At 45.7% G+C, this 17318-nt stretch overlaps 1 protein-coding gene and 2 pseudogenes across 1 annotated transcript; 2 read left to right on the top strand and 1 right to left on the bottom strand.

Moving 5' to 3' along the window:
- ACR (acrosin) lies at nucleotides 1-5704 on the top strand. The gene is made up of 5 exons (XM_057743026.1): nucleotides 1-71; nucleotides 1089-1295; nucleotides 1485-1768; nucleotides 4491-4636; nucleotides 5167-5704. Exons 1-5 carry the CDS (start codon nucleotides 4-6, stop codon nucleotides 5689-5691), a joined length of 1230 nt encoding a protein of 409 aa, XP_057599009.1. The 5' UTR covers nucleotides 1-3; the 3' UTR covers nucleotides 5692-5704.
- A 5704-nt stretch (nucleotides 5705-11408) lies between these two features.
- On the bottom strand, nucleotides 11409-14027 carry LOC130856780 (glucose 1,6-bisphosphate synthase-like; annotated as a pseudogene).
- A 1587-nt stretch (nucleotides 14028-15614) lies between these two features.
- LOC130856778 (riboflavin kinase-like) lies at nucleotides 15615-17170 on the top strand (annotated as a pseudogene).
- The last annotated feature ends 148 nt before the right edge of the window (nucleotides 17171-17318 follow it).

Below are 17318 nucleotides of genomic sequence, written 5' to 3'. Positions count from 1 at the left end.
GAGATGCTGCCAACTGCCGTTCTGCTGGTCTTGGCAGTGTCTGTGGTCGCCAAAGATAACACCACGTGTGAGTAAGTGTCAGAGACACCTTGGGGGTGGGGAGGGTGTCTTCTGCGTAACAGACTCCACCCAGATCCTCTCTGTCCAGGGCTCTGGAGGAAGCCAAGCTGGGGTCTTAGCATCCCCCCGGGTCTCACAGCGCCTGTAACCCACATCCCCAACTCAGACCCTCCCTGCTCCCAGCATCCTCAGCCCAGAACCCCCAGGGCCCCAGACGCTCATGGTTTCCTCCTGAGACGAACTCCTGGGGCTCCTGCAGCACACAGGGCTGTGCCCCCCGCCCACCCAGTGACTGACTGCACTGCTTGTTGGACACTGAGTCTTGATACTCAGGAGCTCCTGTCCTCCCGCAGACACTGGGACACCCCCCACTGCGGCTGACCCCAAAGGTCCCAGGGTATCGTCATGCGGCCCCTGTGGGACCTCCACGCCACGTGTAGACTCCCAAGCCCCCAAGGTACCCTGCAGTGCCCATGACTCCCAAACTCTCACCAGCGACACAGAGACCTGACCTTCCCCTCTGGACTGCCCCACCCCAGTGTGCCCCCCTCCCCTGGGGGTCCCTTTATCTACCTGTGGCTGCCCTCCTCCTGCCACCGTCCAACCCAACCCTGCAGCCCCAAGACCCCCTGGCTCCTCCTGGAGTCTCCCACCCAAGATTACGCCCCCACTCCCACCTTTGGCCTTCGCCTCTGACCAGCGATCTCTCACACTTCTTGGGCCGTCAGGCTGTCCGAGCTGCCTGGGCCCCCCACCCCCACCCCCGGTCCTCACCTTGTGACCCGAGAAGCGCCACCCCCAGAGCCCTTCCTGGCGCCCGCCCGCGGCCTCCTGTCCCGTGCCAGCCCCCGCAGCACCGCCGCTCGGCGGTCCGCCTTGGGCCCCGCCCCCTCCGCGGCCCCGCCTCCCCAGGAGCCCACAGCCCTCCCCCCGCGCCCCCCCCACCCCCCGCAACCTGCCGCGCGCTCCCCTCCCCCAGCTGCGGGCCGGCCGCTCCTGACGCGGGCTGTGCCGGGGTCTCTCTGCAGTGGCCCCTGCGGGTTACGGTTCAGGCAGAACCAGCGAGGCGGCATGCGCATCGTCGGGGGGCAGGAGGCCGCGCTCGGGGCCTGGCCCTGGATGGTCAGCCTCCAGGTCTTCAGCTACCACAACAACCGGCGCTTTCACGCCTGCGGGGGCACCTTGCTGAACGCGCGCTGGCTGCTCAGCGCCGCCCACTGCTTCAGGAACAGACCGTACGTGCGGGGACGCGCGCAGGGGGCTCGGGAGAGGCTCGTCGGGGCCGAGGGCCCCCGCGGCCCCGGGCCCGGGGGCCACCGGACGGCAGGGCCGGCCCCGACCCGCCGGGGACGGGGCGCGCCCGGGGCCCACGGTCAGCGGCCGGTCCCCAGCGGGGGTCTCCTGGCTTCCCTCTGCGCCCGCAGAAAGGCTACCGACTGGAGGCTGATTTTCGGAGCGAAGGAAGTTGTGTGGGGAAGCAGTAAGCCCGTGAAGCCGCCTCTGCAGGAGAGGTTCGTGGAGAAGATCGTCCTCCACGAGAAGTACTCCCCCGGGTCCGAGACGAACGACATCGCGCTCGTGAAGATCACCCCTCCCGTTCCGTGCGGGCCCTTCATTGGGCCGGGCTGCCTGCCCCAGTTTAGCGCGGGCCCACCCAGGATCCCCCAGACCTGCTGGGTGGCTGGCTGGGGGTTCCTACGGGAGAACGGTGAGTCTGGGCGGGGAGGCCTCTGCGGTGACGGCGGAGGAGGCGGCCAGCCGCCCCCCAGCGAGGTGCTGGGCGTGGGTCTGCGCACCGTCCCCTCCCACAGCCGCAGAAACTGAGAGTGGCGCTCCCTGTCCAGGGCCCCTCGGCGGCGGCTGGGGCTGCCCAACCCGCTCCCTCCGGGGGGTGGGGGGGTGCGGGCGGGGGCACAAGGAGAAGCTTGGCGTCTTTAGATGGGTTCGAGGCTGTGCCTGGAGCCCCGGGGCTGCGTCCTGTGACTCGGGGACGTGCGCCGAAGCAGCACTTGGAGAGGCGCTAGATGGGGTCTCCCACTCTGTGCCTCAGTTTCCCCATCTGTAAATGGAAGGGCCGCGTCACGTGGTCTCCGCCCTCCTGCCCCAGTGCCACTCTCGGCAGTCCAAGCTGCGCTGCCGTTCCTGCGCGTGTCCTCTGTGGACGGGGAGCCCGGCCGCTGCTGGGTGGGGCTTTGTGTGGGTCAGAGGTGGGCAGCGAGGATCCGCCCCCGGGGCAAGACCGCGTAGGACAGGCCTCCGCTCGTGAGCTGCCTTTTCAGCTTTCGCTAGGTGGGCGCGTGAATGTGCAGCCAGTCACCTTAGGGGTGTGACGATGTGACTGAAATTAACTTAGCTCTCTGTCTCTTTTGTTCATCGATAATGGAAAATCTGGGCCTCCTAATTCGAGGCAGTCCAGTCATGTGGGGTTTAAAACTCAGGTTTTTTGGGGGGAGGGTGGGTAACAGAAATCAGGAATTTTGGATTCTTCCTTTCTCAGAGTTTGATCGTAGTTTCTGATAGGATTGCCACCTGGGCTGCCCCTCAGGGAAGGGCGTCTCCTCCAGCCGCCTTTGCTTTCGCCGACTCACAAGCTTTCCTCCCCGCCCCGGGGTGCCAACCTCTGTCTGGCCGTTGATGTCTGTGGCTTTGCCCTGATCTCTAGAGCAAGTACACACTCTCCTCGTGTCCCATCCCTTGCAGTCCCTGGGAGGGTGATCTCAGGGTTTACAGCCAACAACTCCCAACCCCACCTCTGCTGTCCTTTTGCTCAGGAGAATTGTGGGCTCCCACCTAAACCCTGGACATCACACAGGACCTCTTTTGTTTTAGAATCACCCTAAATTTAATGAGGTTTCTGTTCTTTTTTTTTTTTTTTTGCAAACACTTCCCACACCCTTAAGGCCAAGTCTTTTCTGGTGGCTCCAGGGTCCTTCTGTTGGTGGCTGTTCTGCACTTGCGATTCCGGTGCTCTTGCAAGAGGGAGTCAAGGCCAAGTCTTAAAGAAGCCCCCAGGCTCCTGTGATATTCCTTCTGAGCTTTCTTTTTCTTGACCTACCTCTTCCTTGAACTCAGATGCTTTGGGGCTGGAAGAGCACTTTTGGGAATTGGCCTCTTTTTCTATTTAATTTTTAGTTCCTTGCAGGCTTGTTTGGCATTTGATGTTTAAAGCCAAAGTGTCGGGATTGAGAAAGCTCTTTGCTTGACGCTGTTATTTTCATGTTGCCTCTACCGGAAGGGCAGTGCATGTACAAAACCCTCTTTGTTGCTGGGATGGGAAGGAAAGGTGGGGGAAACATAAGCAAAGCCTCGCAGACATGCATTCAGCAGCATCTGCAGGCGCTCTCTGTGCCTGCCCCGCCCAGAGTGTTCCACACGCGCCTGCCTTCCCTTTTGGCCTTCAGAGCCGTGCTCCAGGTCTGTCCCTCCAACAGGTCAGATCTGTCAACTCCCCATCTGTACTGCAGACGACGTTCAAACCCACTGGGCTGTGACTGGCCTGTTGGGAACCTCCTGTCTGTGGGACGATGTGATGTGGAGGGGACGGTCGCATCCGCTCTTGGGCTGCCAGCCAGATGCAGTGTCGGCTGCTCCAGCCACAGCGCAGGCTGGGCCTTTCTTAACCCCCGGTCATGGCCGAGCATCTGAGGCTATAAAGGAAGTTCTGACCTGGCCTCAGGGGTCATTTCAATCACCCGTGCCCCTGACAGGTCAGCGTGTGTGTAGAGGCCCGGCCATAGCTCTGCTTTCTCCACATTTCAAACCAGATACGTGGGGAGGGATGCATCAGCCCAAGTCCAGTGGGTCCTGTCCACACGTGGCAGAGGATAAAAAGCGGGCGTGGGGGTGGGGGTGGGGTGTGTGACCTATAGCCAGAATGAAAGTTGTGTTCTGGACTTGAGTCTAGGGAGGAAAACCTGGGTGTGAATCCAAGCCGCACCAGGTCCCTACTGTGACCTTGGCAAGTAGTGCTCCAATCTGATTGGAGAAAAGGGGAATCACAGTTCCTAACTCATGAGGTGGCTGTGAGGAGTGAATGGGACGAAGCCTGTATGATTCCTAGTGAGTGCTCAGCACATCCTCGTTACAATTGTGTAACGTCAACAAACCTCCGTAAAGCCATCATCTACCGTTAGCACACACAACTCTCCAGCGGCATCCACCCATCCTCCATCTGCCGTCTGTCCACCCTCCGCCTCCTCCCTCTCTTCCTCTCTCCTCCACCTCCATCTCCTGTCCGTCATAGGCTCGTCCAGCTGTGTGTTTTCTTCCCTTCAGGAGTGGATAAGGAGAAGCTGAGGGCATTGACTTGCATGGATTTTAGGTTTAAAGAGAGTATTTCAGGATGATGGGGGTTCAGTGGGGGGAGGGAGGCAGCGTTTTCCCAGAACACGTCTTCTGTGATCACTGACCACTGAGTCGCCTGGCTGTAGCCCCCAGGACATCACCTATACTGCAGGAGGCACGTGTGGACATCATCGACCTCGACTTATGTAACTCGACCAGGTGGTACAACGGGCGCATTCGTTCAACCAATGTGTGCGCAGGGTATCCTGAAGGCAAGATTGACACCTGCCAGGTAACTTTCCTTCGGGTGCCCAGGCCCTTGCGGACACCTCTTTTTTGGATCCCTGAGCAAATTTCCCTGATCCCGTCTTCCAGCATCTGCAGTCACAGTGAGCTTGGGAAGTGACACCCACCCGCTGCCCCTACAAAGAATCCATCACCATATTTAGAACCTTGTCCCCGCCTAAGGCAGAGGTCACATTATCCAAACGCTGCTCCAGAGGGAATGTTTACTCTCTCCACCAGAACGCAAAGCAGTCAGATCCACTCGTACACGCATGTTCATGTTCGCACGTAGAACCACAGGCACGGGCACAGGTCTGTTCATCCTCCCTGCTCCCTGCAAGGAAACCCATGACAATCCACATCCTTCTCACATCCCCAGAGAAGCTGTTGGCACCCCCTCAAACTGCACCACACCCGCCTGTGTGCATGGCAGCCGGAGCCCACGTGACTGCAGAAATTGCCCTCCCAGAGTCCATGGCCCTTCTGGGCAGGGCAGGGGGCTCAGGCAGAGAGTGACTTCTGTGTCCTTCTGGGCAGGGGGACAGCGGCGGGCCTCTCATGTGCAGAGACAGCGTGGAAAGCAGCTATGTGGTCGTGGGAGTCACAAGCTGGGGGGTAGGCTGCGCCCGCGCTCGGCGCCCTGGGGTCTACACGTCCACCTGGCCCTACCTGGGCTGGATCGCCTCCAAGATTGGCTCGAACGCCCTGCACATGGTGCAGCGGCCCCCCCCGCCCCCTCCCACCACGCCAGCACGCCCAGCCAGACCCTCCTCCAGGCCGCCTTCTACTCTCGCACCTTGGTACGTCCAACACCTTCCTCGACCACCTCTCTCCCAGAGACCCCAGCGACCCGCTGCAGGGAACCGACCCCAACCCGCAGCTCCCCCCCCGCCCCCGCCCCCTGCCCCCCCACAGCCTTCCCCTAAACCTCCCCAAGCCCTTTCTTTCGCCAAGCGACTGCAGCAGCTCATAGAGGCCTTGAGGGGGAGCACCTTTTTTAACGGAAAGGGCGCTTATGACGCGGGGACCATAGACCTTGCAGAACAGCCTGCCTCCTCCTGACCTGACCCCATTCTCAACGGACCACGTGAACCCCTCACTCCTGAGGAAAAAAAACATGAAATAAATGAATATGAATACAAATAAAAATATATGTACATAAAGAGGTGCTTTCTGGACTTCTTCCTATCTGCCCTCCCCAATTCAACCCCTCATCAAATCTGCCCTGCCTCCGTTCACCCTCCAACAAGTTGGAATTGCTTGTATTAATGATGTCAATTGTGGATTTTTTTTTAAATCTTGATTTTAAAAACTAGAGCAAGGTGACCTGGGGCTGTGGTCCAGGTAATTATGTAGCACGTAGTGTCTCTGCATATTCAATCAGTGGGCCTCACATCTCCCGTGAGGTGAGCTGACTGGAAATGAAGGGTGTGAGGCCGGGTCTGCTGGAGGCCATGCTCTCCTGGTTGTGTGAAGGGACAGAAGCACGAGAGGAATCTGTCCTTAGTTTGTTTCTTCTCTCCTCCTTGAGGTGGAAATGCTGCCTTGGGCCTGTGGTCTGTAAGCTGACACCTGGGTCTCCTTCCTGGAGACAGGGCTCAGCTCCAGGAACACTCTGACGGGAGCTCGCGGGGTCCAGGCGGTGGGTTCCTGCATGCCTTCTGCAAACTCCCCATGCGTGTGAACATAACCTGATCCCCTTCTTATATTTTCACTGTTCATATTACTCTTTGACTTCCTTTTCCATTTATCAAATATAGACATTTCCATATTAGCACACACGGACCCCTTCTCTAACGACGCCCCACAGTTGGGGCATTTATGAGCCACAGTGTCACGTTTCCTTCCTAGGAGGGAATTTCCAGTCTTCCAACTTAGCTCCCCTTCAATGTGCACGTTTCCCCACAACTGGTTCGTAAAAATTCATCAATCCTTGCCAATCTAATTGATATTTTAATTTTAATTTTTAATATTATGAATGAAGCTGTTTATAAGTGAAGCAGGACTCTTTGATCTGCCTTCATGTCCCTGTGGATACTCTAACCCCGAAAAGGGCTCACAGCTCCTGAAGCAGAAGCCCCTGCACACAGGGACAGGAGGAGCAGGGAAGCAGTGGGTGAGCTGAACCAACACCAAAGGGCATCCAGGCATGCGAGGAATATGCTCACTGTTTCCTTGTGGGATCGTTGGGCAAATGAAAAGTATTCTCAAAAAAACAGAACTCATAATGAACCTTATTGTTAGGGAGAATAACTGAAAATGATTGAGCAGTGGCTAAACCTGCAAGTGGTAAAACTCTGACACTAGAAGACAGGACATGACAGGAACAACAGATGTACAGTAATGACAAAGGGACAGAAATTCCAATTGTGAATTTGACCAGTATATGAAATCTAACCATATTTGCAATGAAAGAAACTGATCCCAATGAATATGATTGTAGCAAATTTTAAATGGAAGTGGAAAAAAATGGAGGTAATTCATTTTTAATGCGTAGAAAACTGATCAAGAAACAGAAGTTAGCTTATTGGGGTTTTTTGCAGAAACTACATTCTTGGTAAAGAATCATCTGTGACCTGTTCTGGTCACTATGGTTTAGTCTTTGTGTGGAGACCTGCTTTCAGAAGTGGAGTGGCGGGGTCGTATGGTAGGTGCAAGCTTTGTGCTATGACTGCATTGCCCAAATCCATCAGCACAATCACTGCAGTGAACAAAGCCATCACTCCCCAAAGTTTCCTTGTGGCACTTTGTAACCCCTCGAGCCCTTTCCTCCCTGGCTCCAGGCAATCTCTAATCTGCTTTTTCTCACTATAAAGCTGCATTTCTAAGGATTTTATACAAATGGAATCACACCTCAAGTACCTTTTTTTTGGTCTTCACTCAGCATATTTTGAGATTCGTCTATATGGTAGTGTGTTCAGCAGTTTATTCCTTTTTATTGCTGAGTATTTCGTCGTACGGCTATACCACAATTTATTTTTCTATTCACTATTGATGGATGTTTGGTTGTGTTAAATAAACCAGCGATGAGCATTCACTTACAACTCTTTGCACAAACACACATTTTCATATTTCCTGGCTGACTATGTGTGGAATGGCTAGGTCGTATGGTAGGTGAATGTTTAGCATTTTTAATAGCTTCCAAAGTGTTTTTTCACAATGGTTGAAACATCTCACATTCCACCAGCAGTGGCAGAGATTCCAGTTCTCGAGCTCTCCGCCAACATAGCCATTCTGATAAGTGCGTGGTAATATTTCATTTATAGAGTCTTTTCTGTAAACAAATGTAGTTTATGAGTAAGTTTAAAGCATTTTTGAATGAGTACAGCTAAGATTTCCTATCAATAATGCAACAAGGCAATAACTCTTGATAGTAACAACGTGGAAGTTCTCCTAGGGAGAGAGGGAGGAAGAGAGAAAAAGGCATAAAGTAAATTTCTCCCAGCAGAATTTGGGTTTTTCAGGCATCACTAACTTCAATGGAAAACAAATACCGACAGGAGCAGTTCATAGCACAACTTCTTCACTAAACTCCAGCTAATATTTCTGTTGCACTAATTCCAGAAGCAACCTGCTTAAGAACTGGGAAGTCTAATTCCTATATGAAGATATTCCAAAGTATCTGATCTCTTGGAAACTCTCTGTCTGCTGATGTTACTACATCCAAATAACAATACTTTATGTTTAAAACAAAATCCTCGGATGTCCTCTAATGCTATATACATTCTTCTAGGTGAACAAAATTGTGTTCAAGTCTCAATTAATTGGCCAGGTTAAATTAAAAATAACATCCAAGCACGTCTTCATTACACTCGTGCATCTACTACACAAAGTATACAAAAACTGTTTTGTGATCTAAATTCTTCTAGATATGGAGCTAAACTCATAGGTTATATTTGGTGCTTTTTATGACATTGTCTTTGTTCCAATATAAATTTTTTAAAAAGCAAGTGTTAAAAGGAACCTTCAAAAGCCATTCAGTATATCCCTTAAATTCTAAATTTTAAATGTTTTATTTTCTTAAAAAAGATTTCAAATAGAAGACTTCATGACAATTCATCTTCAAGAAGTTCTTAAATCTCAAACTTTTCATGCTGCCTTTTTTTTTTTCTTCTCTCCCAAATAAAAAAGATCCTTATTCTCTCCTTTTCTGTCCTCACTGGAGATGGAGAACAGCTTATCATATTACTTCTTAGTCTGAGTTCTTTAATAAAAATATCAATAATAAGACATTAAACCATGTCAACAATTTTTCCCTCTCCAGAGCAAAATGGTCTTAACTTTTTGAGCTTTTTCTCAGAGATCTTACATTTCATTCCTTTTTATTTCTCCTATAACTCCTTCCGAGTTCCCATAGGACCCTGAAACACAACATACTCGCAGAGACTGAATTAGTAAAAGGGGTACTGCTTCTCAACTTCTAAAACCAGGTCTCTTTCATGATTGCTAATAAAGGAAGACAATTGACTCACTATTTGCTCATATAAGAACAAATGAGCGCAAGTCAACAACTTGCCCACGGTCAGTTTGTTCCCTACTTTTGGGTGGTAGGTAGGTTTGCCCTTCACAAGAAGCATTTCCTGTGCAGCCTTACTGACATTTCTGTTATTTTACTGTTAATTTCCAATGTATGCTTTGATCTTGCCCCACTCATTATTTCCTTCTCCCCATACTGTAAAAAATTGAGTTTTGATATGCACAGTCAAGGAGAATTCATTCATTCCCATGACATTATTCCTAGAGGAAAAGACTAACAGTGCAGCGACCAAGGCTGGGGCTTGCTGGCCACCGCTTGTGCCTCTCCTGGCTGAATGTATCCTCTCAGCCAGTGTGGAGCACTATGTAAACTCATGCGAGATATCGTGCTCACACAGACTCCAGAGCTTTGCTGGAATCAAATGATTGAGTCCTCATTCTGTTTACTCTGGGAATTTGCAAGATTCTGTTCATTTTAATTTTGGATTAAAAAAAAATTTTGAGATAAGAATCAAAGCTTCAGTAACTTTTCACCTTATTAAGATGACTCAAATCCTGCATTTCATTAAAGCACTCAAATGGAACTATTCTCTTCATAGAGAATGACCATCAAGACGTGGCTCAGTGATGATGAACAGGCTGCTGTATCATTTCAGCTCCAAGTTATTCTCAGTGACTGAAACACAGATATGGAGCCAAATATACATGTTCTTCACGTAGAGTATGATACGACTTGGTAAAATAGAAGCCATTTCCTAAATGACAATCTACATTCTTAAAAGCAAATAAAAAATTCTACATATCTGTTCTTTAGTGCAAAGACTTTGAAAACAAACTCATTCAGAAAAGTGGTGCTTTATGTTTGGCTAGCTGTCTATTATCTAAGTCATACAAGACACAGCTTTGAGAAAGTGAAGAAGGAAAAAATGAACAATAGTGGCAATGTAATAATTTGAAAATTACATTTGGATTGTATGCATTCAACTGATAGCTGCAACAAACCAAACCATGATTTAATGAGCATTCTAATCAGTTCAAACTTTATATTACATTATTTTACGAAATACATTCTCTTATACTGTTGCTGTCTCCTATAGAGAATTTGTAGAGCATGATTACATTCAAGGCCTTGTGATCGTTACCTTTTAAACTATATCACGTGTTTATTCTGTGAACAATGCAGAACAGAATACACTTTAAGATTAAATAGCACTTCTCTATTAAGTCTTTTTTCACAAGACTGCAGAATCAACCAAAAATGACCTTCTAAAATTTTTTTCCACGTTAAAAATAAACGGTCCTTATATGATCAGAAATTCTGAAGTCAGCAAAATGTTAGAATAAACTGGAGTTTCAGTGTTTCATAAGACCTAAAATCTGTTTGTTTTATTTCTTAGCAACATTAGCATAAATCTACTTACAAAAATATAATTCAAAAGTTAGACTTCTAAATAAATTCTAGTTCCTTTCTCAGTTCAGATTTTTTTTCCTTTACTTAAGTCAGCAAACCCATTTGATATAGAGGGGAAGCACCTAAATAGTTCAAGAGTTTTTTCTCTAGCTGCCTGAAAATTAACTGATTAAATCATACGCAATGCAGGAATATCATTTCGGTTCACCTCAGAACTTGAGAAGTTTCCGAGACGTTTGACAAGAACAAAGCCACAGGCAGTGTTGTCTGTTGTTTTATGTTCGATAAACATCAGGATTTTTAATACATACAATAAATGTATGCTGCACCAAGAGCATCTTCAACATATAGAGCTGAAACCACATAGAGAAATGCTAAATGCCCTATTTCAGATATTCTAATTTGTAAATAAATACCTGTGATGTAACAATAACACGTTTCCACAGTGATCTGGGAGCAATACCATTTTCTTGACAATTAAATGGATTAATTTCCTTAACCAACTCTACAATTAAATACATAACACATGCCTCTTTTAAAAATGCGCTGTACACAATTACGAGACTCTGGAACCAAGCTTAATCATACTTTAATTAGTAAACTCGCTTTTGTAGTGTTATGTTTTTGTTAAAGGAGGAACAATGTGTTACTATGATACTTCTAATGGAATGACTTTTGTTCAAGATTATGAAAAGTTTGAATAATTTCTCTCCAGACCATTTCATTTCAAATTTACACAGTTTGTTTAATTAGTTGACCAAAACAGAAGAAAATAAAGGGAAAAAAGACACTCAGCCAGATGAGAGAGAGGAAGAATGCTAAGATGAGGTCCAGGTGCAGCTTGGTTGTTCTGTCCCAAGTGCCAGTGAAAGCAACGACGACCGATGTACACCTAAACAGAGTGCCAGGTCAGGCCATTCTTAGTGGGCTCAAGAAAATTTGTAATCGGAGTGACAACATAAAATTCACATTTTGTGGCAAGACAAGAAAAAATTAAACAAAATTTCTCTCTCCCGGTCTGGGCCTCTTCTTCCCCTTGGTGTGTGCTGTGCATCTGCATTAACCAGACCTCCTTAGGCAAGAACCTCCCTTCTTAATCTTGTAAGGAGCAACGATGACCCACAAGTGCCTTTGTACACGCAGATCTGGATTTTGTAAACTATCAACATGTCATTTGAGATATAACCCTTTGTCTCAAAAATGTATGTAACTGTTTTTTGACCTCTAATGGGCAGAACAGTCCTCAGAGCTTTCTGAAAGAATGTCTCCTGGGTTATAATCCTCAAATTGGCTCAAATAAAAATGTCCATTTCTTTCTTAGATCAACTATTGATTAACTGTTGATTAATCGATTCATTCATTGAAGAGCCTGAGGGAGTTTCTCCAGTGCTTTCGGCAAGGCAGGGCCCCTCCGGTCGGGTGGCGTGTGCATCTCTGCACAATGCTTGACCTTTGGTTTTGTCCTGCTCGTCTGAAGAACAGCAACACAGCATATGAAAAGCAAACGTGAAAGCAGCTCTTTTGCCCATTTCTGTTCCCCTCTAGCCTTGGAAGAACCTAATTAACCTGTTCGTTCTTTTCCTAGATAAAAAGAAGTAAGCATAAAGAATTAAGTAGTTAAAGAATGACTAGCTCTCTACCCCCAACGACCCCCTTAGCAGCCCTGCAGCAGATCTCGTGGGCAAGATAATATCTGAAGGGAGAGTCAGCCAGCCTGCACGCAATGGAGAAGGATGCAGAACCCAACCTCCTGCCTCGATGATTCACTGAGATTCTCTCTCCTTTTCCCTTTAAAAACTGTCATGTTTGAGTAAAAACTGTCATGTTTGAGTAAAATCTTTGGATTTGGTCTTGGGACATGAGTCCACCGTCTCCCTAGGTTGCCAGCTTTTCTGATTAGAACATCTTTCCTGTCTACTGACCCTTGCCTCTCGATTACTGGCTTTCGAGCAGTAAGCAGCCAAACCTGAGTCTGGTAACAAATGTAATCATTTGGTTATTTTTATCCACAGGCAGCACTAATTTCTTATTAGGCTGGCTGCTGTCACATTCAGAGGTAATGTCCCACGTATATGATACAATGGATATTCTTTTGGAGAATCAAAATTGTGAAGACTTTCAAGTATACTTTTGTTGGTAGTCAGATCATAACACAAGAAATGTGAAGTTTTTGAAATATGATAATCATATTTTTCACAAATCTTAATTGGTTATGTTTATGGTTTCCAGTTAAGCTAACATCTTAGCAACAGCAATGGCTGTACTCACCCGGTCTTTATTCAAAATTGCAGTTCCACACAGAAAACCAAAAGACTCTTTAAATGCAAAAATGACTTCTTTCCCATTTTCCAGGTTTTTTATCCTACTTCCAATCCATTTAAAATCCGGTAATGTTTCTTCAAAATAAAATCCTCCTTTAAGTGCAATTGGATTCAAAATTTTGGAAGAGACTGTGGTGGCTAACATATAAACATTATTCACATCAGAATTTCTTAATTTATTTTTATTCCAGCAATCAAATATCCACCCCCACCCCCCACCCCTCAACAAAGTTGCCATCTCATTCCCTGTGAAAAGTTTCCACTGACCATCCTCTTGGAGTTCTGCTGCTGCCAGCCGGTCTGCATCGGGATCTGTGGAGAGTACTATCTGAGCACTTTCTTTCTCTGCCAGTCTCAGAGAAATTTCCGGCACAGATTCTTTGTCTTCATATTTGGCCATTTAATGGTAGGAAGGTCTGGATTAGGATCTTTTTTGTTCTGGTAATGGAATTGGAGGCTTAAAACCAAATACTTGCACATAGTCATGTCTGACCCCATGAGAGGATATATGTGCAAATTTCAAGGTGGTCTTTGTTTGAGTTTCTGTGAAAATCAGTCTTTTCCAGATCTTCCGTGTGTCTCCTGTAAGTGTCCTGCAGAGGCTCTGTGTCCAGTAGGCTGTCATCCACTACATGATCATTCCAGGAACCATTCCAGGGTTTCACACAGTCCTCTATATGCTTTGGACTTTCTTCACCGTGAGGAGCTGTGATCTAAACACCAGTTTCCCGATAAACCCTTTGTCTGTTTTCTTCCTTGCAGTTGTGAAAGGCAGTAACCATCCCAGCTCCAACTGCTTTGAGCTCCTGGACTGCATAGGATACAAAAAGTGTAGGAACTTATCTTGAAAAAAGGTGCACAGGAACATCTGAAGGCAGCAAGACTGAAGCGGTGAGTTTAGGAAGTCTCTGGCTGCTGCAGCTGCTAGTTACTTGACCCCAGATATCACACCCAAGACAAAGTTTCTCAACATCTCTCAAGGTATTTGTGCATCCTCTGTGTTGACCGTATTACTATAAGGTCGTTAATATAGCAAAACCCTACCCCCAGGACAGAACTAAGTCCTGCAGCTCCAAAAGTCAAAGAAATTCCTTGTTTGTCCCATTCAGTAACAGGTTTTCAAATTGCTCTTTCGTTTTGGCATTCTGTACTGGTTTATTGTAAAGGATATCATTCAAGAACAGCCACATGGAATAGACGAATAGGGCAAGGTGTGTGGGGGAGTGGGGTGTGGAGCGTCCATGCCCTCTCTGGGTCCACAACCCTGCCAGTAGCTCTGCGAGTTCACCAACCAGGAATACAGTGGTTTTAATTTACACTTCCCTAGTGACGAGTGATGGTAAGCATCTTTGCCACCCATACATCTTTGGTGGTCTGTTCACATTTTTCGTCTCCTTTAAATTTTTTTTTAGAGTTATTTTATAGAGTGTTGAGAGTTATTTTTATATGTTAAACATCAGTCCTTCATCAGGTATGTGCTTTATAAATATTTTCTCTGGGTCAGACATTTGTCTTTTAATTCTCTAAATAGCATCTTTTGAAGGACAGAGTTTTAAATTTTGATGAAGTAAAATTAATCCATGTGTTATTTTATAGATCATGCTTTTGGTGTCATAGCTAAGAAATTGCACCAGTTAAGAAATGACTTAACCCAAGGCCACAAAGATTTGCTCTTATGTTTTCTTCTAGAAGTTTTAGAGTTTTAGGTTTTACATTTAGGTCTATGATCCATTTTGAATTCATTTTTGTATATGGTATGACCTATGGATTGAAGTTAATTTTTTGTATATGGATATCCAATTGTTTTATCACCACATGTTGAAAAGACTCTCCCTTCTCCACTAAATTGCCTTTGCACAGCCGAAGGAAATCAGCTGTTCACATAGTATGGTTCTACTTTTGAGCTCTGTTTTCTCCTTTGATCTATTTGTTTATCTTGACACAGATACCACACTGTCTTACTATATATAGCTTTAGAATAAATCTTGAAATTAGGTAATGTACATTTTCCAACTTTGTTTTTTCCTTTTAAAAGCTATTTTGGCTATTCTAGGTTCTTAACATTTCCATATGAATTTTATGTTTTATTTTTTTTAGTATTTTAAAATATTTATTTATTTATTTATTTTTGGCTGCATCGGGTCTCAGTTTTGACATGCAGGTTCCAGAGCACGCAGGCTTAGTTGCTTTGCGGCATGTGGGATCTTAGTTCCCTGACCAGGGATCGAACCTGTGTCCCCTGAACTGGAAGGCGGATTCTTAACCACTGGACCACCAGGGAAGTCCCCATATGAAGTTTTTAGAATCAGCTAATTAATTTCTAAAATAACATTCCTGTTACAGTTTTTATTGTGATTATGTTGAATCTGTAGATCAGTCTGAGGAGACGACATCTTAACAGTATTGAGTCTTCTGAATCATGAACACAGTATATCTCTCCAATAAAATTTACTTAGGACTTAATTTCCCTCAGCAATGTTTTACGGTTTGAGTGCGCAGGTCTTTCACATATTTATGTCCTATTGTAAACAGTATTTTTATTTAAAATTTCAATTGTATCTTGTTGGTATATGAAAATACATTTTTTATGTGTATTAGTCATGCATCCTAAAAGCTTGCTGAACTCACTTATTAATTCTAGCAGTCTTTTTGTAGATTCCATTGGGTTTCTACATAGATAAGCAAGTCATCTGTGAATAAAAAGTTTAATTTTTTCCAACCCAAATGCCTTTATTTCTTGTTCTCACCTTACTGCACTGGCCAGAACCTTCAGCACAATGTTGAATGCAAATGGTGAGAGTGGACATTCTTGTCTTGGTCCTGATCTTAGGGGTATATAATTGTCTTTCACCATTTAGTATGATGCTAACAGTGAAGTTATATATATATAATTTAAAAAGCTATATTGAGATATAATTCACTTCCTATACAGTTCACCCATTTAAACTGTACAATTCAGTGGTTTTCAGTATAGTCACAGAGTTCTGCAACCATCATCACAATCAATTTTAGAAAATTCTCATTACTTTTAAAAGAAATTCCACACCCCTTAGCTGGTAAGAATGTTGTCTCTGTGGAAATAGTTTGTTAGTTCCTCAAGAAATTAAACATAGAATTATCATTAGACCCAGGAATCCTAATTCCAGGTATATACCCCAAAGACTTGAAAATGGGGACCCAGATACTTGTACACCAATGTTCACAGCAACACTATTCACAGTAGCCAAAATGTGGAAACAACTCATGCGTCCATCAGCAGATGAATGGATAAATACAATATCGTTTGTACAGGCAATGGAATATTATTCAGCCATAAAATGGAATGAAGTTCTGTTATATGCTACAACATGGACGGCCCTTGAAAACATTATAAGTGAAATAAGCCAGATACAAATGGACAAATATTACATGATTTCATTTACATAAGGTATCTAGAATAGGCAATTCATAGAGACAGAAAGTAGCATGCAGTTTACCAGCGCTCAGGGGAGGGCAGAATGGGGAACTATTGCTTCATGGTTAGAGTATCTGTTTGGGATCATGAAAAAGTTCTGGAATTGACAGTGGTGATGGTTACATGTGAATGTTCTTAATGTCACTGAATAGTACACTTAAAAGTGGTTAAAATGGTAAACTTTTAATTTATATTTTAACAATAAAAAACTGAAAAAAGTTATATTACAAAAAAATCAACTAAATCCAAAAGAATGCAGAAATAGAGAAAAGGAGGGACAGAAAAGTACAACACCAGCTTGTTATTGGCACTGCTGACTTGGTTGTGCGGCCAGGCTCTGCCTTGTGTTACCCCCTGGGTTAGTCCGGACATTTGGCAGGGCCACAGCCCATGGCCTGAGCAGGAAGCACCGTGAGGTACTTGCCATATTTCTGCCATGGTCAAGTACTGTGGGACTTTGGTTGCAGCTCCAAGCAGCTGTGCGTCTCCACAGTTATCTTTCCTGAACAATTAGCAATCTTCCAGTTTACGTGTCCACTGACATTTGTTAGTACTGGACAACAATGTTGGAAGTCGAAATGCCCATTAGATGGTGGTGAGCATAGGTTGGAACCCATACTACAAGAATATGAAAATGTCCATGGAAACTGATATCAGGCATACCATCAAAGTAGACTTCCACGGGGAAACCCTCAAGGTGTTCATTTTTGGCTGCCTCAGACAGCAAAAGAACTTTGATTCTTTAGATTCACTTATTTCAGCAATTCAAGGTGATACTGAATAAGCTAAGAAAAGACCAAATTTACCAGACTAGATGTGAAACTCAATGAAGAATAATTTCTTCCGGCTCCTAAAAGCAAAATAATGAATGGCCACTGATGAGAAATCACTTTTTATTCACTATTTCCTAGTATTTTACTGCTCATAACTATGCAATCTCGCCTTGGCCATAGTTTTAAAATCAAACATTTCCCTAAACCTGTGAATTAAACACTGTAATGCAGCTACTAGATCATGCTTCAACTGT

Source organism: Hippopotamus amphibius, chromosome 7, assembly GCF_030028045.1.
Source record: "Hippopotamus amphibius kiboko isolate mHipAmp2 chromosome 7, mHipAmp2.hap2, whole genome shotgun sequence".
Taxonomy (NCBI): Eukaryota; Metazoa; Chordata; class Mammalia; order Artiodactyla; family Hippopotamidae; genus Hippopotamus; species Hippopotamus amphibius.
This window is presented reverse-complemented; position numbering and strand designations above follow the sequence as displayed.

Coding starts and splice junctions, on each gene's coding strand:
- ACR (XM_057743026.1), top strand. CDS start 4: ATGCTGCCAACTGCCGTTCTGCTGGTCTTGGCAGTGTCTGTGGTCGCC. Junction 1,296..1,484: donor CACTGCTTCAGGAACAGACC/GTACGTGCGGGG, acceptor CTGCGCCCGCAG/AAAGGCTACCGACTGGAGGC. Junction 1,769..4,490: donor GGGGTTCCTACGGGAGAACG/GTGAGTCTGGGC, acceptor GCCTGGCTGTAG/CCCCCAGGACATCACCTATA.